At 25.6% G+C, this 26,072-nt stretch overlaps 1 protein-coding gene and 1 long non-coding RNA gene across 10 annotated transcripts in view; both read right to left on the bottom strand.

Annotated features, from left to right (window-relative positions):
• The window catches only part of LOC122505934 (AT-rich interactive domain-containing protein 2-like), a 131,726-nt gene extending 107,300 nt beyond the window's left edge, over window positions 1-24,426 (bottom strand). For 4 of the 9 annotated variants that reach the window (XM_043617824.1, XM_043617831.1, XM_043617832.1 and 1 more), the window contains exons 1-2: window positions 23,313-24,424; window positions 22,167-22,260 (exon numbers count right to left, since the gene is read on the bottom strand). In XM_043617824.1, the coding sequence (XP_043473759.1) occupies window positions 22,167-22,260; window positions 23,313-23,482 (264 nt within the window). In that variant the 5' untranslated portion in view covers window positions 23,483-24,424. Of the gene's footprint in view, window positions 1-22,166; window positions 22,261-23,312 lie in introns of all 9 variants that reach the window. The other 5 variants (XM_043617829.1, XM_043617830.1, XM_043617826.1 and 2 more) reach the window with 4 other exon arrangements.
• LOC122505936 lies at window positions 15,590-17,842 on the bottom strand. Its single transcript, XR_006301959.1, has 2 exons — window positions 16,932-17,842; window positions 15,590-16,538 (listed from the first exon to the last, which is right to left on the bottom strand). It is a non-coding gene; the product is annotated as an uncharacterized LOC122505936 (long non-coding RNA).
• Window positions 24,427-26,072: the final 1,646 nt, after the last annotated feature.

Genomic DNA, 26,072 nt, shown 5'->3' with positions numbered 1-26,072 from the left:
ATAAATAATTTATTGAATAATTGAATATTTCTTGAAATTGAATTCTCATAAAGAATTTTATCAGCAAATTTTTACATATATTTGAATTCTTTTGTCGAATTTTAATAAAATTTTTAAAAATAATTACATTTTTCGAGGAATTTGAATTTGAATTATTTGACTATTTTTATATTTGAAAATAATATTATTTAAAATTTTTTATTACTATTTTTGAAAATCAACTTTTAAACAATTTTAATTGAAAATTTTGAAAATTATTGTATTCATTTTAATTTTTTAAAATTCAATTATTATTTTCAAGGTTTTTAATTACATAATTATATTTCCAAAGATTCAAATACAGACAATAAAATAATAACATTAAAATTGTTGAAAATTATTTTATCATTTTGGAGAAATGAATCATGTTCATATAATTTTTAATTAAAATTATTCAAAAAAATTTATTATTTCCTTAATTATATTTTTCAATTCTTCAAAAATTCACTCATTTGTAAAAGATTTTACCAAAATTTTAATTCTTTGAAATTGTTTTCATTTTATATAATTGAAAAACTATATTATCTTTCAAAAATTAATTAAAAATATTTTTAAAAAATTATTTTTTTTTAAGAATTTCTTTACTATTACAATTTTTTGAACGCATTATATCTTTTAATAACTTTAAAAAAGGACAGTTACAATTGCAGTCATTTTTTCGAATTGGCATTTATTTACGAAATGTCACTTTTGTGATACGACATTTTTACGAATTGTCACTTTTGCCAAAAGTCATTTATGCGAAATATCATTTTTACGAATTGTAATTTTTGCGAATTGCCATTTATGTGAACTGACATTTTCTCGAATTGTCATTTTTACGAAATGTCATTTTTGCGAATCGGCATTTTTACGAATTGTCACTTTTGTGAATAGTCATTTTTGCGAATTGTCATTTATGCAAACTGACATTTTTTCGAATTGTAATTTTTGAAAAAATTGCTATTGAAAATTTATATAATGCATACAAGTTTACTATATAGCAATTTTCACAAAAATGACAATTCGTAACAGTGACATTTCGTAAAAATGACTATTCACAAAAGTGACAATTCGTAAAAATGACAATTCGAGAAAATGTCAGTTCGCATAAATGACAATTCGCAAAAATTACAATTCGCAAAAATGCCTTTTCGTAAAAGTGACAATTCGTAAAAATGTCGTTTCATAAAAGTGACATTTCGTAAGAATGAGAATTCGAAAAAATGACATTTTGAAACAATAACGTTTCGTAAAAAGTATATATTTCGCAAAAGTGTCAATTCGTGAAAATGACGATTTGCAAAAGTGTCAATTCGTGAAAATGACGATTTGCAAAAGTGTCAATTCGTAAAAATGACGATTTGCAAAAGTGACATTTCGTTAAAATAACAGTTCGGATAAATGCAATTCGGTAAAATGACTCTACTGAAATAGTAGCAAACAAATATAGTTGGTTTATATAATTATTGCTGCGACAAAAAGTATCAAATATTCGCTAATAACAATCCCCCCAAAAGTGTTTGCTGGAGAACACAAACACGGTCAGACAAGAGCAAAGTACGTCAAGTTTGTTCAGCAGAGAAGCAGAAACTACACTTGCTACTTGAGCCCCACCATCTCACGTGGGCTTCGCAGGCCCACGATTCGACTGATAGTACGCAGTCAGCTGATCGTCGTTTCAAGGGGGCAAAAGAAGGTGTAGTGCGGAGGAGCGGGAAGGTAACGGTGGAAAAGGGTGAGAGGGGGGAAGGGAGTCTGAACTTAAGCGATAGCAGCCCATGGAGAGGGGGTAGTGTCTGACAGAAGCTTGGGGGGTTGTCGACATGCAGTCTGCTGCCATTGTGCAGATCAGCTGATCAATTTCCCTGTATTGGTGACTGAATGAACTAAAGCTTGTACATGTGGCACACGCAAACCATTCAATTGCAAGATACACGCTTGTATTGGTGTCTGCATGCCTGCCTGACACAATTCTGCCAAGCTTTCTTCACCATCTCCTCTAACTCAACAATTTTATAAATCGTCAGAAGCAAACTTTCTTCAAAATTCTCCCGAGTCCCGACAAATAACAAAACGAAAATCAACATCTATTGAATCAAGTTCCAATGAACTTGAGTCAATAGATGTTGATTTTCGTTTTGATCATTATATCATGTCAGTTAGAGATAGAAGTATTAAGAGGTTACATCCAGTTAGACAGCCGAAAAAAGTCGATATTTTAGAAATATTTTTCTGTGAAAACTATTGAGTATTTCAATTTAAAAATTAATGCACATATAAAGGGTACACTTTGACCTTTATTTTGAAATATCTTATTTATGAAAATAATTTTTTTTTAAACTTCTTATAAAGAATTTACGGGAGTTCCTTCGAAACGAGGCATTTTGCGGTGAGCAGAATATTAAAGTTCATATAATTTGATTGAGAAAAGACGAAAACTTCGTAAATTGTATAATATAATTTGGAGAATTTTAAAAAAAAATACAAATTATTGCAGAAATTCAATTATTTTCAAAATTAATAAAATTCTTCCCAAAAATTCAATTATTTAAAAATTTTTAACAAATATCTCGTCAAGAATTCAATTATCTTTTCAAATAACAAAATTTTTCGTCAAAAATTCAATTATTTTCACAAATTTAAATAAAATTCTTTGCAACATTTCAATTATTTTTAAAATTTTTTCGCAATTCAATGTTTTTAAATATTTACTATTTTCATAAAATTTGTCAACAGATTTAATTATAGAAAAAACTTGTTGATACAATTCTACGAAAAGATTCAATTATTTTCATAAATAATAAAAATTTTATTTAGGAATTCAATTATTTTCATTGCAGAATTTCAAATATTTTTCATATACAATTTTAAATAAATTCCTCGAAAAATGTAATTCTTTTTAAAAATTTTATAAAAACTTGACGAAAAAATTCAATTTTTGATAAACATTCAATTATTCCAAAAAAATAATAAAAATTCGTCGCAATAATTCAAATATTTTCATAAATAACTTTTTATTCGTCGCAGAAAATTAATTATATTCAAAAAATTTTTTAAGTAATTCTGAAAAAAAAATTCCATTATCTTGATAAAAAACAAAATTCTTCACATAAAATCAATTAATTTAAGGAATTTTAATAAAATTCTTTTCCAAAATTAAATGATTTTTAATATCTATTATTTTAATAAAACTTTCCAAATAATTCAATTATCTAAACAAAATTTAATAAAATTCTACCTAAACCTTTATTTATTTTCGTAAAATAATAAAAATTTTACAGGAATTCAATTATTTTCAATTTTTTTTTATAAATTTCTTCACAATAATTCAAATTATTTTCATAAATAATAAAATTTATACAGGGATTCAATTATTTTCGTACATATAATAAAATTCTTTTTAGGAATTCAAATTTTTTCATAAATTAATAAAATTCATTGCAGAATTTCAATTATTTTTAATAAAATTTTAATCGAATTCCTCGAAAAAATATAATTATTCTTCAAAATTTTATTAAAATTCGTCAAAAGAATTCAATTATTTAAAAATTTATTGACAAAATTCTGTATGAGAATTCAATTTTAAGAAACATTCAATTATTCAATAAATTATTTTTTTGCATTACAAATTATTGCAGATATTTAATTATGTTCAAAAATAATAAAATTCTTCTTAAAGATTCAATTATTTTCACAAATAATAAAATTTTTCGCAGAATTATTTTAATAATAAAACTTTCCTAAAGAATTCAATTATTTAAAAAATTTTAATAAAATTCTACGCAAACATTTAATTATTTTCATAAAATAATAAAAATTTTACAGGAATTCAATTATTTACAAATTTTTTCTCAATAATTCAATTATTTTCATGAACAATAAAATTCTTCACAAAAATGTAATTATTCTGAACATAATTTTAATAAAACTTTTCAGAAGATTTCAATTACTTATTCAAAAGTTTAAATAAAATTTTTTATAAAAATTCAATTATTTTGAATGCAATTTTAATTAAATTCCTCGAAAGACTATAATTATTATCATAAATTATGTAAAATTTTAAGCAATATAAAATTTTTTGCAACAATTCAATTATTTTCACAAATAATGTAATTTTTCCATAGAATTCAATTATTTAAAAACATTTTTATAAAATTCTTCCTTAAAATTAAATTTTTTTTCACAAATAATACAGTTCATTGTAAAAATTCAGTTATTTTCAAAACCTTTAAATTCTTTAATGGAATTTAATTAAAATTGCATTGAAAATAATTTAATTCTTATAAAGAATTGTATACATCAAAATTCTTAAGAATAATTAAATTTTAACGAAGAATTTCATTAAAATTATTAAAATAATTGAATCTTATCATGAAATTTTTTTTAAATTATATTAAAAACAATTTTATTTAAAAAATTTTTTAAATTTTATTTTTAATTTGTTAATTATTGTTGTTAATGTTATTTTTAATTTAAGCCAAGAATGTTATTGAAATTTTTGAAAATAATTGAATTTCTGCTATTTTTTCACAGGAATTTAATTATTTTTGAAAATTATTATAATAAAATTATTCGGAACAATTCAATTATTTTCATAAATAATAAAACTCATCGCAGAATTTTAAGTATTTTTAATAAAATTTTAATCAAATTTCTCAAAAAATTTAAATATTCTTAAAAATTTCTATTTTGAAATTTTTTATTAATATTGTAAACAAATGGATTTGTTTGTCAAAGAACTTTTTCGAAAATTAATTGATTTAAAGAAGAATTTTAGTTAAAAATTCTTAAAAATAAAAATTGAATTGAAATGATGAAAATAATTTTCAAGAATTACAATATTTTTATAATATAAAATAATGATTTTATCAATTTGACATCTTTAATTATTATAAAACATGAAGAAATCAATCAGTCCGAGTCGAAGACTCGAATTGATCGCCTTCTTCATGTTTTATAATTATAAAAATTTAATTTATAGTTTTAAGTAAAATGTTCTCTTATTTGACTCGAACTGGTTGGTTATATTTTTGTTGGTAATTGGTCCGCAATTTTTCTTTTTTGGTCCGTAAAGTCCGTATTTTTAAATACTTTCCCTGCTTCGAGCCCTGGTTCAACCGTTAACGAGAAATCTTGCTCACCGACTTTAAAAACATAGTTTTGAAAAAAAAAGTGTTTAAAGTTTTCAAAATTCGAGATGTCCCTTTGGAATATTTCTCAAGTGCAAAGCAGCTCATAACAAAGCTGATTAACAACACTTTTAGTTAGAGAAATATTTACATCTCCCCCATAGTCACATTTCTCAAGGGATTGACCAAACTAGACTCGAGGCAATTCCAAAGAGCTGGAGAAACTTTATAATCCCCGGCCACCTACAATTTAACTTCCAGTGTCTGATGGACTGGACTAAAAACCATAAACCTTCTGAAAAGGGGTGTGTTTCCTGAATCCTTTGCTCAAAAAGAATTACCGGACCAAAAAGGGTAAATAAATACTGTTAAATAAACAGTATTTCAACTAAGAAACATTTGGACATTTAAAATCAGATTAACCGAGAGTTTAGGAAAAGAAGAAAAATATTTTCACTTTCCAAAGTGTTGTATTGTGTGAGGCAGAATACAGAAGTTGTTGCTCAAGCATCACAAGAGAAAAAGGTGCAGTGACCTCTGAGTGTGTACCTCGGTGTGTACTTCGTCTCATGCTTGAATGATATACTGAAGCTACTGGTATACGTCCACCAATGCCAATTAAACGTCTAACTTTTGCCTACTTGTGTATGCAAAAGTTTTTCAAAAAAAAACCAAATGCTTTCTTCTTTTCACATTCTGATGAAGAAACATATATTGAAAATCCTAATTTTTATTATTTAGTTTACTAAATTTAGTTTAATCTACAAATAATAATTTTTTAACAAATTCGACTACATTTGAACATTTACTATATGATATATTTAAAATAGTGATTTAACAATTTTTTCACTTTTACTTTGCTTTCCAAGCACCATATAACCAACTGCTTTATAATTTACATTATAAGTAATTAAACTGATTTGTACCCCCAAAAATTATCAACAAACTGTAATACATTTAAAATTTAAAAAGTAGTTTATTAAATTTTCGTCGACAAAATAGTATTTAGATATCATTCTTTGATAGTTTATGAATAATTTAATATTTCAATAAAAAAAACTTTTTTCGATGAGTAGTAGAAAACCCCTAAAGTGAAATTATTCATTAAATAATTTATAAGTAATAATTTTATGATGGTGTCAACCCTGATTACGCTTTAGAGTATAAATTGTGGAATTTTCCATTGCAGATGTATCAGTGCCTGGAATAATTTAAAATGTGCAAAGGACACTTCTCAGGAATCGAAAATACATGTAGACACATCCGTAAACTGTAACACGATGATAGCAGTATAGTTTCAAGGGGAACAAGAGTGAGAGAGAGAGAAAGGCAATCAAAGTACATACAGAAAACTGGCAGCAGAGTGAGTATACATGTATACACTTAGTTGTATCGTTGAAAATGAAAGAGAATGAGTGAGTTGCAACGTTGCCAAGCGTACAAAGGAGATAGTGCTTCACCTGAGGGGGAAAGTCGTCGAGTGGCAACACTGCCTCTAGTCCAAGATACGGCTAAATAGAAACAAAGACCAACCGAGTTTATGTCCAATGCTCAAAGGAGAGATGGACGAACCGTTAGAAGCGAGGAGACGGATGTCGACTGACTCCAGGGGAAACCATACCACTTCTTTCGCCTCGACCGTGACACGTCACCTATAGACGGTCAGAGCAACACTCAACCTAACACAAAGCGGCAGCTGTGTGAGCCTCATCTAAGAGAACAGAAAACCATTTTACTGTTTTCACACAGTACTAAACTCATGACTGCCCGGGCCATATAGCCCTGTACTGGGTTTTTATCGCTTATTAACCACTGTCTGCGGACTGTTTATATGAATAAGATAAGAAATCACCATCTCGAGGGAGAAGCGAATATAAATAATAAAAAAGACAACACACACACACACACACAGAAAAACGGTTGGATTCTTCTTTATTCTTAATCTCTTCTTGTACATCTTTTTTGTGCCAAAAAGAAACCCGAAAGAAAGAGAAACCATAATCTGGATACTACTCTCGAAAATTCAAAATACATTTTAAGATTCTGTTGAAACAACTTTTCTTTAATTCTTACACTTATGTTAAAACTGATGAAATGTTGTAAAACAAAGACAGTCTGAAATAAATAAAAAATGATAGAAAAAATTTCAAACACCAATGATCTGAAACATCAAAATCTTCATAAGAAACAAACCGTCGTTTGGGCGGTAAAACTATTCCAAAACTTAGAAACATAACCTAGAATTATATTTTTTTGCTTCTTAGATACCTTTTTTGGGAGGGCGGCATTAATTAATGTCTATTAATAGTATCAAGTGGCAGGCTTCACAGACTGTCCCCTATTTCCCTAAAAGTCCCTTTTTTTAATTTTGGCCCCTAAACGTACCCTATTTTGAAAATATCCCCTATTTTTTTCGTCGCAGGAAATCAATTATTTTCAATAATTTCCAAGTAATTCTGCAAAAGAATTCATTTATCTTGATAACCAACAAAATTCTCCCCATAAAATCAATTATTTTAAGGAATTTCAATGAAATTATTTTCCAAAATTCAATTATTTTGATAGATATCAAAATTCTTCTCAAGAATTCAAAAAAATTTTAATTAAATTCTTGGCAAAATTTTAATTATTTAAACAGAATTTAATAAAATACTTTGCAAGAATTTAATTATTTTTATAAATTTTAATGAATGTCTCGTCAAGAATTCAATTATTTTTATAAATAGCAAAATCTTTCGCTAAAAATTCAATTATTTTCAAAAATTTAAATAAAATTCTTTGCAACATTTTAATTATTTTTAAAAGTTTTTCGCAAATTCAAGTTTTTAAATATTTATTTACTATTTTCATGAAATTTATCAACAGATTTAATCCTTTCTTAAAAAAGACATTCCTTTCTTAAAAAAGACATGGAGTGGAAAGGTCGAATGTATCGAAAAGTATCGAAGTAAAGAATGGGCAATGAGAATGTAAAATCTTAATAGAAGGGTGTTTTTAAAATTGTTTGTACATGTGAAGGTGGCGCTGCAGTCGTATGTTATTTAAAAAGAGCGCGAATATATAAATTTTATTTTTGTTAAGAGAAAGTACTCATAATAAATCTTATTTTGCATTGTCAAAAAAAACGTCAACATTTCAAATATAAATAAGCAAATTATTAACTGAAAAAATTTGAATATTATTATTAATGAAATAATGGACTTGGACAATGGACATATAAAAACTAGCACCGTAGACGGCCGCTTGCGGCCGTCGGAGGAGCTAGTTATAGAAAAAACTTGTTGATACAATTCAACGAAAAGATTCAATTATTTTCATCGCTTGATAAACAACAAAATCGCATAAATTCTCCCCATAAAGTCATTATTCTAAAGAATTTTAATAAAATTCTTTTCCAAAATTTAATTATTTTGATAAATATAAAAATTCATCACAAGAATTCAATTCTTTTGAAAAGTAATTGGAATACTTTGCAGAAATTAAATTATTTTTAAAACTTTTTTAAAAATTCTTGTCAAGAATTAAATTATCTTTATAAATAGATAGGAAAATTCTTCTCAAAAATTAAATTATTGTCAAAATTTTTTTTTAAATTCTTCTCAAGAAGTCAATTATTTCCAAAAATTTTAATAAAATTCTTCTCATCAATTCAATTGTTTTCAAAAATTATTATTTTAATTCTTCTCAGGAATTCAATTGTTTTCAAAAATTACTATTTAAATTCTTCTTAAGAATTCAATTATATTTTTAAAAAATTTAATAAAATTCTTCAAAAAGTTTTAAATTATTTTCAAAAATTGTTATATAATTCTTTAATATAATAAATTTTATTAAAATTTTAATTAAACTCCTTAAAAGAAATGAAATATTTTCAAAAGTTGTTAATACAATTTCGTAAAAATTAAATTTCAAGAAACATTCAGTATTATTTATTTTTGTATTTAAATAATTGATTTCTCGTAGAATTAAATTATTGTTTTTTTTTATTGTTTTTTTTAATTATTGTTTTTCGTACTTTTAACTAACAATTCTGAAGAATTAATTTTTTTGAAAAAGTTTAATTGAATAATAATTGATGCTATTGATTTAAAGTAGAATTTTAGTTAAAAATTCTAGAAAATGTTAATTGAATTGAAATGAGACAAATAATTTTGAATCCGGTAAAGAATTTTATTATTTAGAAGAATCAGTAATTGACTATACTTTTAACGAATTTTTATTACATTTTCTTTAAATAATTAAAATCATAAAAATATTTTAAATATGTGATGAATTTTATTATTTATGAAAATATAATTTAATTCTTGCAACGAATTTTATTACTTTTTTAAAAATAATTGAAATCATGTGAAGAATTTGATTCTTTTTGAAAATATTTGAATTCCTGCAACGAATTTGATTAGTTTTTTTTTAAATAATTAAATTCTTTTGAGATACTTTATTAAAATATAGTAGATTTTAAAAATATTTGAATTTCAGTAAAAGAATTTCATTATTTGTGAAATGTAAGGGGCCGTTCATAAACTACGTCACACTATTTTGCATAGTTTTTCCACCTCCCCCCCCCTTACCCACGTCACAAATTTTACATGCTTTAGCGCCATTTTTTCTACAGAACGTCACAAAAAATTAATTCCACCCCCCCCCCAAGACGTGACGTAGTTTATGGACGGCCCCTTAATTGAATTGTTGCAAAAAATTTTTGAAAATAATTACACTTTTCGAGGAATTTATTTCAAATTGTATTATAAATAATTGAAATCCTATTCAAATTAAATGAAATTAGTCTATAATTTTTATTTTAGTTAAATATAAATTCAGAAAATAAATAATTGCTTCTTTATCGTAATAGTTGGACATGTCATTTTAGGGGGTCCAGTAATTGGACATGATAAGAACCAATAGTTAGACATAGGAAATATGCATAATATTTATTTGGATATGTTTATATTTGTATTATATTAGTTAATATTTTGTCAACTATTAAATTTATTAGTTAGTCATTTTATATTAATTCATTCATTATTTAATTTGATTAATGCCTGTAAAGTTTGTGTCCAACTACTGGTGCTGCTCAAGGTTAAAAAGCAGAAGGTAAATTTGGACACTCGATTTTGAGTAGTTCGTGACATGCTATTGTATATAATTTTTTTTTTCGATAAATTTTTAGCTTAGAAATTGAAAACTTGAATTATATCCAAAAGCTAATATTCAGAAAGGGAATATATTATTTTTTCCATTTACATTGGAAGCAGTTTTAATTCTTTTTGTTACCGTCCGCCTATTGGTTCCACTTTTTGCAATGTTTAAGTACTGGTACTTTTACCTTACTTTCGTATTAAACCTTTTACCTTACTTTCCGCCATTTTTATATTTAATTCTTTGCACAGTTTTATAATTCATTTCGAAGTTTTCACTTCAACCTTTAATAAAATTTTGCTGGGTGATGATACGTCTATACTTACTTTATTAACAGAATTTTTCAAAATCGTGACTAATATCAAATAACGTTGATTCATCCAGATTCATCTGAACCTAAAGTGACTTTATTTTGCAATTTTGATTCCAATTCCCGAATTGAAAATAAAAACTTTTCTTTCCAGTAGCAAAATGAAAATTTCCAACTTAAGTTTGCAAAATGGAGGCAATACATTGCTTGCGACTTAAATGACTTTAGCCGATAGTAAGTTCGAGAATTTTCGGAAAATTACAACACGGATATTACACAATTTTTAGAAATTAGTTAAAACCGAGTTAAAAAACAATCAAGTCGAAGTATTAAAAAAAAATATTTTATCAACTCAAATAGAAGCGACTCCATTGTATGTACAGCATTTTACACATGTTATACATCATAAAACGCTGATTCGTTGACATAGTTGTGTTGTGATCAGGCATTTTAGCATCCGCTCACTCAGCATCGCTCTCATCGTTATACCAATTTTCTAATCCGTTCCGTTCTGTGTCATTGTGTGTGCAATAAAATGCGCTTATATAGAACAAGGAAAACGAAACAGTGCGAGAGAGGTTATTTAGTTTCTTCGTCTGTCTTCGCTCGAGTTCGCCTTCGCCACCTCCGCAATATTGTTTGTGAGTGTGCGCGTAGCCAGCGAGCAGCAGCAGCCGGACAGACAGTCCCTTCTCCTCTTCCTCTCGAGGCTCTCTTTATACACGCGAATTATGAGAGAGAGTGAGAGAGACATACGTGCGCCGCGCCGGCAATGTTGCCAGATCGTATCAGCCAGAGAGAGAGAGGATTGTATGTGTGAGAGAGTTTATGTAATACACGACATGCGGGGGAATCGGTGTGCGAGATGGGGCGCGGTGTTGCCGTATCGACCGCACCGAAACGACCTCCACTCACACAGTGGGTTCGTGGAGTATAGAGAATCGGTTACGATGTGAGAGAGCTTCATGGCACCTTACTCAGCACCGTTCACTGTTGTTGTGTGCTGAGAGTGGTGGATTCCGAGCTCTCTTGCCGCCCCCCCCCCCCCTCGAAAGGCACCTTCTTCCATTTCGCCAATAGCTCAACTCTTCAAGAAAATATTGTTCCTCTGAAAGAGATCCTCCACTATTTTTTCTTTTTCTTATGGTCGACTTTTTTTTTCCTCAACTTTTTTTTCACACAAATCTTTTATCCACAAGGAAGCAAAATTTATCAACTATTTATAAATTTTTCCGAATTATATAGCAAAAAGTTCAAAAATAATGTTGTACAACACTGTAAAAAAAAGGTTCTAAATTAGAGATGTGCATTTTAAAAATCGGACTCCGTTACAACGAAAGATTGAAAATTATATACTTTCAATTTCAAAAAGTGTGAATACTTTCATTTGATTGGATTTACTAAAAACTTTGAGCCAATGAACAACTTTGCGAGATCGAAATAACAACATTCCAATCTTTTTGGTGTAAAGTTGGTGTCAGATTTTTAATAGTGTGATTTCGGTATTAAAATAGAACCAAAGTACAATTTAGTACTGTTCTGTCGTACAATTAAATTTTTTCTCTAAAACAGAATTTACAAAATTATATTGAAAACTAACAAACTGCTACTTTTTAAAGAATATCTTTCAAAATATTCACAAATTTGTCTTTTTACATGTTAGTATCTTAACAGAAAGAATATTGCCTCCTTCTTTAGAAATTTTCAAAGAGTTTACTGTTTTATAACTATAATCCGAAACAGCTACAACATGATGGTCACATCTGCACGTTTATTACGTACATTGAACCGTAGGTAGGATTAGGCTTAATTGATTTTTCTAAATTGCACTAAGATTTTTTGTACCTACGAACCCATTTTACACTTTATGTGCCCCTTTTTTTACCCCACATTTTTGAATGCTACGTTGCCAAGTTTTTACTACAACATTTAGATGTTGCCAAATGTATATTTTGTGAACAACACATTACCTTTTACATTAGTCTAGCTTGGACAACCGAAAGCGATGTATCGGTTCCAAAATATAACACAAAAATTGTATCACACTAACATAATACATTTAAAATAAATGTCAATCTTTATTTGTTACTATTATAAATAATCTTATTTTTTACTTCAAACTCCTTGATTATTTCACAATAAAAAAAAGTACCAAAATTTGTACTAAATTAGTAGTTGTCTTTTTAACAGTGTTATTATTGGTAAATATCGATTTTGAGTACCACTTGAATGAATCAACATTTATGAATAATTGGTAATGATTCTTCTAATTTCTTAAAAACCTTTGCAAAAATTGGTGAACTCACAAAATTAAAAATTAAAAGATGCAGACGTAATTTCAAGGATCAGGGCTCGAATTTTGAAAACTTTTTTATTTATTTTCTTTTTTTACTACGATCACTATAGTTTATATTTCAGTGTAAGAAAGAAGAATGGTGGGAAAAGTGAAATTATATACAGACAGCTAGTCCTTCATGTAAATGTAACGCCAAATGTACGTCTTTAAACACGCAAAGATGCTATCGTCGTCTATACTTAAATCGTTTCATAAACTACAAGACAGTAAAGACAATTAAGCATTGTATCGTTTTTTACCATGTTCCATCTTGTTAATTTTAGCAAACGAGACACGCGACATCATTATATAACTTCAAATACTTTACTAAATGTTTCTCTTTCCAATAAATTTCCTCAAAATATTATTAAACTCAAAAAAAAATTCTTAGAAAATATTTTTAAAAATTTCTCATCTTCCCACAAAACAATTATTTTACTGCATATATATGAAAAAAATTATGAACATAAAAGAAAATTTTAAATTTATTATTCAAAAATATTCTATTGCTTCTTTATTAAATAAATATTTAATCATTATTATTTTTCCATTAAAATTAAGATTTTCAAAAATTTCAAATTCAAACCTTTTTAAAAATTAAATTTTTCATAAATTTAACAAAAAAATTGTTATAAAACATGAAGAAATCGATCACTCCGAGTCTTCGACTCAGAGCAATCGATATCTTCATGTTTTATAATAATTAATGATTCCTGAGTGATAAAGTCATTATTTTATATTATAAAGAATATTGTTAGTGTAACTTCATAAAAATTATTTTCATTTTAATTCAATTAAAACTAAACAAGAAAATCAAAAAAAAAAAAAAAAAAAAATTCAAAAAAAAAAAAAAAATGTAAAAAAAAAAAAAAAATTAAATAAAATAAATAAAAATTTTCAAAAATTTGTAACTAAAATTCTTCTTCAAATTTAATAATTTTGAATAATTTTTGAAAACTTTCTTTGAAAATTTTCAAATCTTTTTGTTTAGTATTCAATTTTACGAAATTTTATCAATTATTCGGAAATTCTTCAATCAAATATATATTCGATAATAAAAACTTCAAATAATTTAAATAATAAATAATAATAATAATAATTATAATAATAAACCTAAATAAATATAATAAATAAATAATAAATAAATTTTAAAAATAATTTTAAAAAAAATTCAATTAAAATTTTTCAGAAAATCCTATCCCTGTAAAAAATTTTATTATTTACGAAAGTACGTAATTTGAATTCTTGCGAAGAAAATAAAAACTTTAAAATAATTGAATTCCTGTAAAATTTTTATTATTTATGAAAATAATTAAATTTGAGTAGAATTTGATTTATAAATTCTTTTAAATAATTCAATTCTTTTGGAAAATCTCATTAAAATAGTAGTTATTGAAAACCATTAAATTGAGAAAAATTTTTGAAAAAAAATTGAAATTTTGCTAATAATTTAAAAAAAATTTTTGAAAATAATTAAATGTAATAAAAGAATTTTATTATTTATAAAAATAACTAAAATTTTGACAAGAAATTAAAAAAATTTTTTTTAGTGTTTTTAACTAAAATTCTTCTATAAATCCATTACTATTAATAATTAACAAACAAATTCCATTAAACTTTTTTAACTTTTTTAAAAACATTTTTTAACTTTTTTTTTAATAATTGAAATCTGTAAAAAATTTGATTGAATTGAAAAAAGTTTTTGAAAATAATTGAAATTTTGTCAAGAATTTTATTAAAATTTTTGAAAATAATTGAATTTTGAAGAAGAATTTTATTATTTATAAAGATAATTGAAATTTTGACGAGAATTTTTTTTTTAAACTTTTGACCATAATTGAATTTCTGCGAAGAATTTTATTACTTTTGAAAATAATTGAATTCTTGAGACGAATTTTAATAATATAATTCTTTTCAAATAATTGAATTCTTTTGTGAAATTCTATTGAAATAATATAGATATTAAAAATAATTGAATTTTGATAAATTATTGAAATTAATTTAATTCTACAAAGAATTTTATTAAAATTATTTTGAAAAAAAATTGAATTGTTAAAAAGAATTTCATTAAAATTTTTGAAAATAATAAGTAAATTATAGAAAGGCTAAAATTAAAAATAATTTTGGTTGAATTTTAATAAAATTTTCCATTATTCTTAAAAATTTTATTAAAATTCATCCAAAAAAAAGTTTGATATTAAAAATAATTGAAATTCTACGATGAGTTTTATTATTTATGAAAGTAATTGAAAACTTATTATTATTTACTAAAATAATTGAATTTCTGGTAAAAAATGATAAAAATAATTGAATTATTGTGAAAAAATTTATAAAAAATTTGTAAATAATAGAATTCCTGTAAATTTTTTATTTAATTAATTCATTAAAAATTGAAATTTTCTAAAATTCAAAATTAAAACCTTTTCAAGTTCATCTATTTATGAAAATTGTGAACGCAACTCTTTTAAAATCCAATTAATTTTCAAATATTTAAGTAAAATTAGATTTCAAGAACATAATATGAAAAAATAGTTTTAAAAAAAGAACAATTATTTGAAACATAAGATGAAAAAAATTTTAAATCTTGTTGAAATTTTCCATGACGTGAAGATAATGTTAAAGGAGAATGTGTTCGCTACTGGAATAAATATTGTCTCACTGTGCAAAAGCAATTTATTTCAAAGCCTAAGACATGGTTGGACAATAGATTGTCTGCTACAGTAATTTCCAATGCGTCATAAGAAACAGGGGTCGAGGAATTTGAAGGATTCAGATATACACACTTTGTTTTACATTTACATTTACAATGTAAGAATTGAAGTAGAATTCAATATATTAAAATATTTCCAGTTTCTTTTAAAACTGCTCGAAATTTTCTGCTAAAAAATCTTGGTGACATTAAAAATGGCTAAAAAATGTTAAACAGTATTAAAACTCTTCTAAATTCGTCTATAGATGAAATTTAAAAGCATCGTATTTATATCGCCTTTATTTCCTTCCTCTTTAATTTATAGAAGCACCTTTTTTTTATTACTTTTGGTAAACTATTCATGTCATAAATTTTTTCTTACATAATTTCAAAACATCTGCAAAACATTTGCATCGTAACATGTAAAAATCTGTATTTTTCTTCTATCCTCTACTGAAAAATAGTTCACTAAAATATGTAATATAATTTATTTAACACTTGTGTTTAAAGTATTAAAAATTATTATTAATACTACCGAACATTAGTTCCGTTACACTTTCAAGATTATAGAAAAATATTTTCAACTCTAAAATGTACAATTCTAAATCTTTCCAAAAGAAATTTTCCCTTATACATTGAACTAAATGTCGCTTTCACTCGTGGAATTTAAAATTCATTGGCGATTATCAACTTTCGCAAAATCGTTCTACTACTGCTTTGAACACGCAACCACAACATTTGCCGTATACTTTCCCCTATCATTTTTGCATCAAGTTTCTCAAAATACTTGTCAAACACTTGAAATCAGTTTAAATGGAACTAGAAAACTATTCCCTTCAATCTCAAGTGGAGATGGCACGGAAATAAATCCCGACAGTATACAAAGAAAATACAAACAAAATCACTCTGAAGCAGCTAAAAATTAAAATCACATTCATGTTATTCAATCTTTTAAAACGTAAAGTTCAAAAATCTAATTCAAAAATCTAATTGAACCTAAACATCGACCTTACACTTCCTTAATTGTACACTTGACTAACACCTAACGAAACATTTCTTTAAATAAAACTTCCAACTAAACATTTTGGGAAATGTGTTAAAAACCTGTATCCATGTGTAAACATTTTTTAACTTCAAGAATCTGTTAATATTCTTCAAGTTAAGAAGTGTTTCATTAGGTGTTAGTCAAGTGTTCAATTAAGGAACTGTAGGTCAGATGTTTAGGTTCAATTAAGGAAGTGTAGGTCAATATAATGGCATTTAAAAGACTGTGATTAGACATATTCTCCATTTTCATAATTATTGTACCATCAGTTCGTAACACAACACTATTTTGTAAAAGGATTTATGAAATTGGAAAGAGGAGAAATTATATGAATGTTAATTGTCAATTATGCCGTGAAACAATGTCGATGATGTAAATTGAAGAAAGAGGCGCGACTAACGTGAGAAGATCGAACGACTGTATAGCTGAGCAAAAATCTCTTCCGTGTCCGCGCGGTTCTGAACACGGCGCTGGTTTGTTCGCTAGCTATATAACCATCAGCCTCGTGCACAGAACGATTACACTTGTTGAGGAGAAGCCCTCGTCTACCACTTCTACCACTATGTGTACCTCCCCCCCTTCTCTCTCTCTCTCACTCTCTCTCTTGCTCTCTTCTACTTCCCCCTTCCGGCAACTCTCGCCAAAGAGGGCATCCCCAGGGTGACCGTGACCTTGCACCACTTCCGTGTTATCCTAGAGCTTAGGCTTATTGTACCATTTGAATATTGGTCGCTACCACCGTTAGCGCGCATAGAAACGAAAGCTAAAGACCCCCCCGAGAGCAACGAATTTTGTTTCAAAACTCAAAAAACGCAACACTTTTGGTTTGAGATTCCAGAACCAAATCGACCTCTTCTAAGAGAGGATGAAGCTCACTGGCATCCAGTTGGCATACATCGAGAATATCGAGAACTTTATGCATTGGGGTCTTTATACTTTTCATCAAACCGATTTCCACTATTAAAAACTCAATTAGTCTGCGATTAGAAACAATTCTTCAAAAAATGGAAAATATGCTAAAAATTAAGGATGTCACAAGATGGACATTTCGTTTAAAATTTCTGTATAAGTAGCAGAACCTTATTCTTTTTGTTATTAGCACTAGAACCAAAACAGCGCGTTGCGCGCCCACTTCTAGTTTAATATAACTTTACTAAATTTCACATTAGTTTTTTTAAGTTTAGGCTTCACAGTGCCCCTAAAAAGTATTTTAGGGGAAATAGGGGCCTGAAAATTAAAAAATAGGGGACTTTTAGGAGACCATAAAAATTGGTTAAATAAAGATTAAAATATAATTTATTTATGCATGGGTTGACACAAAAATTAAACTTTATTTTTCCCCGACTTTTCCCTGATTTCCAAACACAACTTTCACTTTTTCCCTGACCCTAAAGAATATTCTGATTCACTCTCAAAATTATTAGATACTCAAAAAAATGTTCTATTAAAATTTACAAATTTCTACAAAAGTAAAATTATTCGAAAACATCAATAGTTTTATTTAAAATCAATATTTAATCATTTTTTTTTCATTGAAATTAAGCTGATGTTCAAAAATTTTAAATTCAAACCTTTTCAAATATTATTATAAAACAAACTTCGACTCGGAGTGATCCATTTCTTTATGTTTTATAATAATTAAAGATGACCGAATGACAAAATCATTAGTTTATTATTATAAGAATATTGTTACTTAAATTATATAATTTGTTAAATTATAATTTATAATTTCTTCAAAATTATTTCTATCATTTCAATTCAATTAACATTTTTTAGAATTTTTAACTAAAATTCTACTTTAAATCAATAACATCAATTATTATTCAATTCAACTTTTTCAAAAAAAATTAATTCTTCAGAATTGATAGTTAAAAGTAGGAAAAACAATAATTTAATTCTACGTTGAAATCAATTATTTAAATAAAAAAATAAATAATATTGAATGTTTCTTGAAATTTAATTTTTACGAAATTGTATTAACAACTTTTGAAAATATTTAATTTCTTTTAAGGAATTTAACTAAAATTTTAATTAAATTTATTATATTAAAGAATTTTATAACAATTTTTTGAAAATAATTGAAAACTTTTTGAAGAATTATATTAAATTTTTTAAAAATAATTGAATTCCTGAGAAGAATTTAAATAATAATTTTTTAAAACAATTGTATTATTCATGAGAAGAATTTTATTCAAATCTTTGAAAATAATTGACTTCTTGAGAAGAATTTAAAAAAATTTTTTGACAATAATTTAATTTTTGAAAAGAATTTCCCTATCTGTTTATAAAGATAATTGAATTCTTGACAAGAATTTTTAAAAAATTTTGAAAATAATTTAATTTCTGCAAAGTATTTTATTACTTTTCAAAAGAATTGAATTCTTGTGATGAATAATGATATTTATCAAAATAATTGAATTTTGGAAAAGAATTTTATTAAAATTTCTTAGAAGAATTGATTTTATGGGAAGAATTTATGCAATTTTGCTGTTTATCAAGCTAATTGAATTCTTTTGTAAAATTACTTAAAAATTTTTGAAAATAATTGATTTTCTGCGACAAATTAAATATTATTTAGGAAAATATTTGAATTATTGCAACGAATTTTATTGTTTTATTGAATATTTGAATGTTTCTTAAAATTGAATCCTTTTTATAAGTTTTAATAAATTTTTTGATAATAATTGCATTTTTCAAGGAATTTATTTAAAATTGTATTAAAAATATTTGAAATTCTGCGAGGAGAATAATTGAATTCGTAAATGAAATTTTATTATTTATGAAAATAATTGAATCTTTTTGTAGAATTGTATCAACAAGTTTTTTCTATAATTAAATTTGTTGATATATTTTATGAAAATAGTAAATATTTAAAAACATTGAATTGGGAAAAACTTTTAAAAATAATTGAAATGTTGCAAAGAATTTTATTTAAATTTTTGAAAATAATTAAATTTTTGGCGAAAAATTTTGCTATTTATAAAAATAATTGAATTCTTGACGAGATATTCATTAAAATTTCTAAAAAAATAATTGAATTCGTGCAAAGTATTATATTAAATTTTGTTTAAGTAATTGAAATTTTGCCAAGAATTTAATTAAAATTTCTGCCAATAATTGAATTCTTGAGAAGAATTTTGATATTTACCAAAATAATTGAATTTTGGAAAAGATTTATTAAAAATTAAAAATCCTTAAAATTTTATGGGGAGAATTTTGTTGGTTATCAAGATAATTGAATTCTTTTGCAGAATTACTTAAAAATTATTGAAAATAATTAATTTCCTGGGACGAAAAAAATAGGAGTAATTTAGGGGTAATTTTCAGAATAGGGTACGTTTAGGGGCCAAAATTAAAAAAAGGGGGCTTTTAGGGAAATAGGGGATAGACTGTGAATTTTTGTATATAATAAATTTAAAAAAAATAATTTTTTTTGATAAATTTTAATAAAAAATTTTGAACATAATCTTTTTCTCCAAAATGTTAAAAATAATTTTAAAATATGTCATTTTTTTGTATGTATTTGAATTTTCGAAAATACTTAATTGAAAATATTTAATTTTAAAAAAATTAGAAGCTAATTTTCATTAATTTTATTACATTTAAATAAATTAATAAATTTTCATTTTTAAGTTTTATATTTAAAGATTTTTCATTAAAATTGTTGATAATTCAGTTTGCAATTGAAATTCTTCAATAGTTGATAAATTTGGAAAATTGAATTATCTTAAAAATTGAATTTCTTTTTATTCCAAAAGCGAAATTTCAAAATTTCTATTTTTTTTTAATTTTACAACCAAGCAACCGATATTGATAAACTTCTTCATGAAATAATACAAGTTTATTATTTAAATAAAAAAAAACTTTTAGAAACAGAACAAGTAACTAATCAAGAGAAAACGATTGTTCAATAGAGAGTCAAGTGAAAATCAAGTCACGCACAAAGATCGGCAAAAACAGGCCAACTAATTAGCAAGTCATTTCAAACTATCTAAAAGATAAATTTATATATTTTTAACATACCTAAAAGTCTATACTATACTCATGACAGGAAGAAAAATATTTTTACTGCAAAATTGAAGAATAAAAATTAAACAAAAATGTTTACTTTTTTATTCATAGTCAAAATAATTTTCTCTTCTTTTTAAAGAAAGAGACAATTTTTAAATTAGAAAATGTTTCCTGTTAGTAAAAATTTAAGTATTTTTATTTTACTTTAAATCATTCAAAGTTGTGCCCAGAAAAGAAGTTTATAATTCTCTGACCGTTAAGAAAAGATTATCGAATGTTAGGTTATGTTATTAATTTCCTGCAGTTTAACTATAACAGTAATATTAAAATATTAATGATTCTAAAGTTCTGAACATTTAAAATGGACTAAATTTATTTAGTTCTTCTTCAAATTAAATTCTTATACTAATAATTTTGCGCCACTAGCAAAAAAATTAATTATAAAGTTTCTAAATGTAAAATTTAAATTCTTAACTTTCATTGCACAATCGGTAATAATGTGAAAATATTTCGAATAAAAATAATTTCGTTGATTTGAACGTTCAAAACTTGGGGATCATAAATATTAATCAATCGTCACATTTTTAAAGCTGACGTTTGTTTGGTTAACTAAAAAAATAACAGGTCGACGCTGAGCATGGATAACAATGTTTTTTTACGAAATCGAAAAAAATGAATCAAAGGTTTTTGATTAAAAAAGTACCCTGATGGTTTTTCCATTCACAAAATTAAATGAAAGAAGTGAAATTAATAACATTTTTAATTAAAAAAAATCCCCAAATAATTTTTGACACGTAGCATCGAATTTCAAAGACATAGAAAATAAAATAATAAAAAAGTTGTTAAACAATAATTTTAACAAATTGAAATTATTTGAGGGTCTTCATTTTCTTTCTCAGATAACACAAGTATTAGTTTTCTTTAAATTTTTATTAAAATCATTACTGTTAGAAAATCTTTAAATCATTTGTAATTAAAATAATTAATTTTAGAAAAAATTTAGATTCACTTTATTGTCAAAATTTTCAAACAATTGGGTTTTTTCTTAGAAGCAAAAGTTATTTTATATTTGTTACCTATTATATGAAAAAAAGGTTGGGATACAATTTTTCTAAAACGTATTTTCTAATTTTTTATTTTCTAAAACTTTTGTTTCTAATAAAGGTGAATTTCTAAAATACTTTTTTCTAATGAAGATGATTTTCTAATTTTCTTTCTTCTAAAAAAAAAGTCATTTTCTAAAAATTTCTTTTTCTAATAAAGGTAATTTTCAAATTTATTATTTTCTAACAATATTTAATTTTTATAATAACAATCAATAGATATATGATTAAAAAATAAAATTTATTAAAATTTTTTAATTCTTTAAAAATAATATTTTAAGATTTCGTTAAAAAATTGTGCAAAATAGAAATTATGCAAATTTTTTAATAAAATTTAAAAATCGTAATTAACAAATAGAAATTATTTTTTAAACAAATACTAACCTTAATCCATCCTCCATGAGCGGTAACAAGGACATAAAGTAAGTACAAATCCACTTCCTTTCCACTTATTTTAGGATACTTCTTGAAAGCCGTTCTGGAAAAATAAAAAAAATTTCATTAAAATAATTCACTAAAAAAAAAAAATGATAAAATTACTGTGTAAAAATTATACTTATTTCAAAAAACATTAAAAAATCGTACCACACGCATAAAAAAGAAAATTGTTTTCCTTAAATATTCCCCATCAAAAATAAGTATTATAAAAAATTTATTTTATTTAACAAAAGCATTAAAAATTCCAAAGTTTAAACGAACGTTAAATTGTAATTAAAATATCAAAATTATAAAATTGTTAAAATAAAATAAAATCTATTGGAATTAAAATATCAAAATTATAAAATTGTTAAAATAAAATTTATTTTATTTAAAAAAAAATTCTAAATTCAAAAAAAAGAAAACTTGAAACGAACGTTAAATTGTAATTAAAATATCAAAATTATAAAATTGTTAAAAATGAAAAAAAAAATTTTCTTCTAAATTCAAAAAGAGAAAACTTTAAACGAACGGAAAATTGTAATTATACCCTCAAAAGTTATAGAATTTTTATTAAAATAACATGAAAAAAAACTACCAACAATCAACGATTTTCATTTATATTCCCAACAATTTGAAAATAAACGGTAAAAAATGACGAAATATTGAAGAGACAAGAATTGACAGCGAAACATCGGAGTGCAGCCATTTTCTCGTTCCAATTTCCCCCTCAAAAAAAAGCAAAAAAATGTGTAATATATTTAATGTAAAAATAATTTCCAGCGAGAATAAATTTTTGATTAAAAATAGAGAAAATAATTCTAAATTTTTTTAATAAAAAAAAAACGGCAGTATAAACAAAAACAGTGAGTTTGCCTCGCGACGCCTCTTCTCAAGTAATATAACGACAATCGACCTAACCTCAAAATTCATTGGTCGATACCGACAAACAACCGACGCCTCAACAATGTCGAATCGACAATTCAAGTTGAGTGGAAAAAAAATGTCTGATTATAAGGAATTGTTTTAGGGGAGGAATTTCAAAAAAAATGATTTAGGGTGCAGAAGGAAGAGAAGGGGGAGGGGGGATTTTAAAAGAAATGTTGGACTTACCCTCGAGTTTCGTGAAAATGGTGGAGATCCTTGATGAAGCCTTCTCGCTCGCGCTCATAAGTGACGGGATCCTTGTTGAGGAACTTGGCCATATTCCCGGGCCAGGGTGGAACTTGTAGGTCACTCGGCGGGTTTAGAGGCCGGGGCCGGAGAGGCACATGGGGTCGCATTTAGAAGGTGGCGGTGTGCCCGCTTCCTGTAAACGACACGGGGTCGGTAGGAGGTTAAGGGCCGTCGACATCGAGCTACAACTCTCGTTAATGTTGTGCTCTCTGGGTGGGTGAGGGTGACGAGGGGGCAGGGGGAGTGAGGGGGTTGAGTTTCTTGCCGTTTTTCCGGGACCGCGTGGTCCCGAAAATTGAAATTCACTTTGCTCTTGGCTGGCTGCTTAACGAACTGACTGGCAGGGTTGATGGGAAAAGAGAGAGAGAGAGAGAGGGGGTGGGATGGGTTGCGGCGGGAGAGAAAACTGCGTGAGGATCGAGGAAATGAAGGAATAGTCGAGGACGCAGAAGTGTTGAAGTCGGGCCACTAGTAACACGAGAAATTTTCACTTTTGGGAGCACACAGGGTGAAAAACAAAAAAAAAATGAATTTGCAAAACTCTACAAGAGTTGTGAGCACAGTTCCCTTTCAACACGATCGATTCACCTGTCACTTGTCAGCGAGAGTTAAGGCCACTGAGCCGCGCTCTCACTAAGGGGTCGATTGCCTCGGCTGAAAATCTAATCACTTTTATCAGAATAAGATTCACGGAAATGTCTTTTTAACGAAGACGAACGCGGGCACGCGGAACGCTTCTCGAAACTGGCGTAGCGCGTTGTCCAGGAACGAACGCTTGACGTGAACATCAAAATGGCGGCACGAGCGCAGAGCGCCTGCAGAAGCGGTCGGCAAATTATTCCCTAGTATTAGCTCTCTCTATCGGGAAATGAACGCGACTAATTACACAGTGAATGATATGATACTTTTTCTTAAACGGCGCTCTACGTTGTGCTACACAATTGTGAATATGGCACTTCACTTTCGTTTTTTTTTCTTGAGATAAATTAGTTTGGAAAAGCCGATTTTTTTTCGCTCTCACGGAGTGAATGATAGAGAAACTTTTATATAGTGAAAACGCTTAAAGCCCTCTGCAATTTGAACGAATTAGTATGTCCATCTAGCGGTGAATGGCAGAACTCAAAAAATTACAATGAGAGAAAGCAGATCCCTATAATTTAACGATTGCAGCTCTCGTACTAGATCCGTAAATCCCGTAAAGATCCGTAAATTTGTTAAATGTCCGTAAAAGTCAGTTTTATTTTTAAAATAGTCCGTAAAGTCCATAATTTGATTGAAAAAAAAACAAAAAGTTCGTAAATTGTAAGATATAATTTGAAAAATTTTAAAGAAATTACAAATCATTCCAGAAATTCAATTATTTACAAAAGTAATAAAATTTTTCGCAAAAATTCAATTATTTTAAAAATTTTTGTCAAAATTTCAATTATTTTTATAGAAATAATTAAATTCTTCTTTGAAATTCAATTATTTTTAAAAATTTTAATAAAATTCTTGGCAAAATTTTAATTATTTTCAAAAACTTTCCTCAATTCAATTATTTTTAATATCTACAATTTTAATAAAATTTTCCAAAAGAATTCAATTATTTAAAAAAAAAAATTTAATAAAATTCTTCGCAAAACTTTAATTATTTTCATAAATAATAAAAATTTCACAGGAATTCAATTATTTACCAATTTTAAAAAAAATTTTCTCAATAATTATTTTCATAAACAATAAAATTCTTCGCAAAAATGTAATTATTCTGAATACAATTTTAATAAATTCAATTATTTTCGCAAATAATGTAATTTTTCACTAGAATTCAATTATTTAAAAACATTTTTATAAAATTCTTCCAGAAATTGCATTATTTTCACAAATAATATAAATTTTCACCAGAATTCAATTATTTAAAAACATTTTTATAAAATTCTTTCCAAAAATTCAATTATTTTCACAAATAATAAAATTCATTGCAAAAAATTCAATTATTTTCTTAAATAATAAAAATTGAATTAAAAATAGATTTCCAAAATTTTCCAAAAGAATTGAATTATTTAAAAAAAAAAAAATTAATTAAATTCTACGCAAACCTTGAATTTATAATTTTCATAAAATAATAAAAATTTCACAAGAATTCAATTATTTACAAATTTTTTTATAAATTTCTTCACAATAATTCAATTATTTTCATAAATAAATAAAATTTTTACAGGGATTCAATTATTTTCCAAAAATAATTAAATTCTTTTTAGGAATTCAATTATTTTCATATAAATAATAAAACTTATTGAAGAATTTCAATTGTTTTTAATACATTTTTTAATGTATTCTTTGAAAAATGCAATTGTTCATTAAAATTTTATTAAAATTCGTCAAAAGAATTCAATTTGAAGAAACATTCAATTATTATTCAAAAAAACAATTTTTTTTGTTATTTAAATAATTCAATTCCAGTAGAATTTTCTAATAAAAATTGATTTAAAAATGGATTTCAGTTAGAATTTTAGATAATAATTGAATATTAAAATATAGCGTGAATTCTTTAGAAATAATTGAATTTTGAATTTTTTTTTTTTTTTAAAGTTTAATTGAATTTTTTTTTGAAATTATTTGAAGTTTTTATTTTTAAATATTTAATTGAAGAATTTACGAATATTTGAAATTTCTATAAATTGAATATTGTAAATAAATGGATTTGAAAATTGTCAA

This window comes from Leptopilina heterotoma, unplaced genomic scaffold (assembly GCF_015476425.1).
Source record: "Leptopilina heterotoma isolate Lh14 unplaced genomic scaffold, ASM1547642v1 Lhet_38, whole genome shotgun sequence".
NCBI classification, from domain to species: Eukaryota; Metazoa; Arthropoda; class Insecta; order Hymenoptera; family Figitidae; genus Leptopilina; species Leptopilina heterotoma.
Note: the sequence above shows the minus strand (reverse complement) of the source record. Positions and strands in the feature narration are given on the sequence as shown.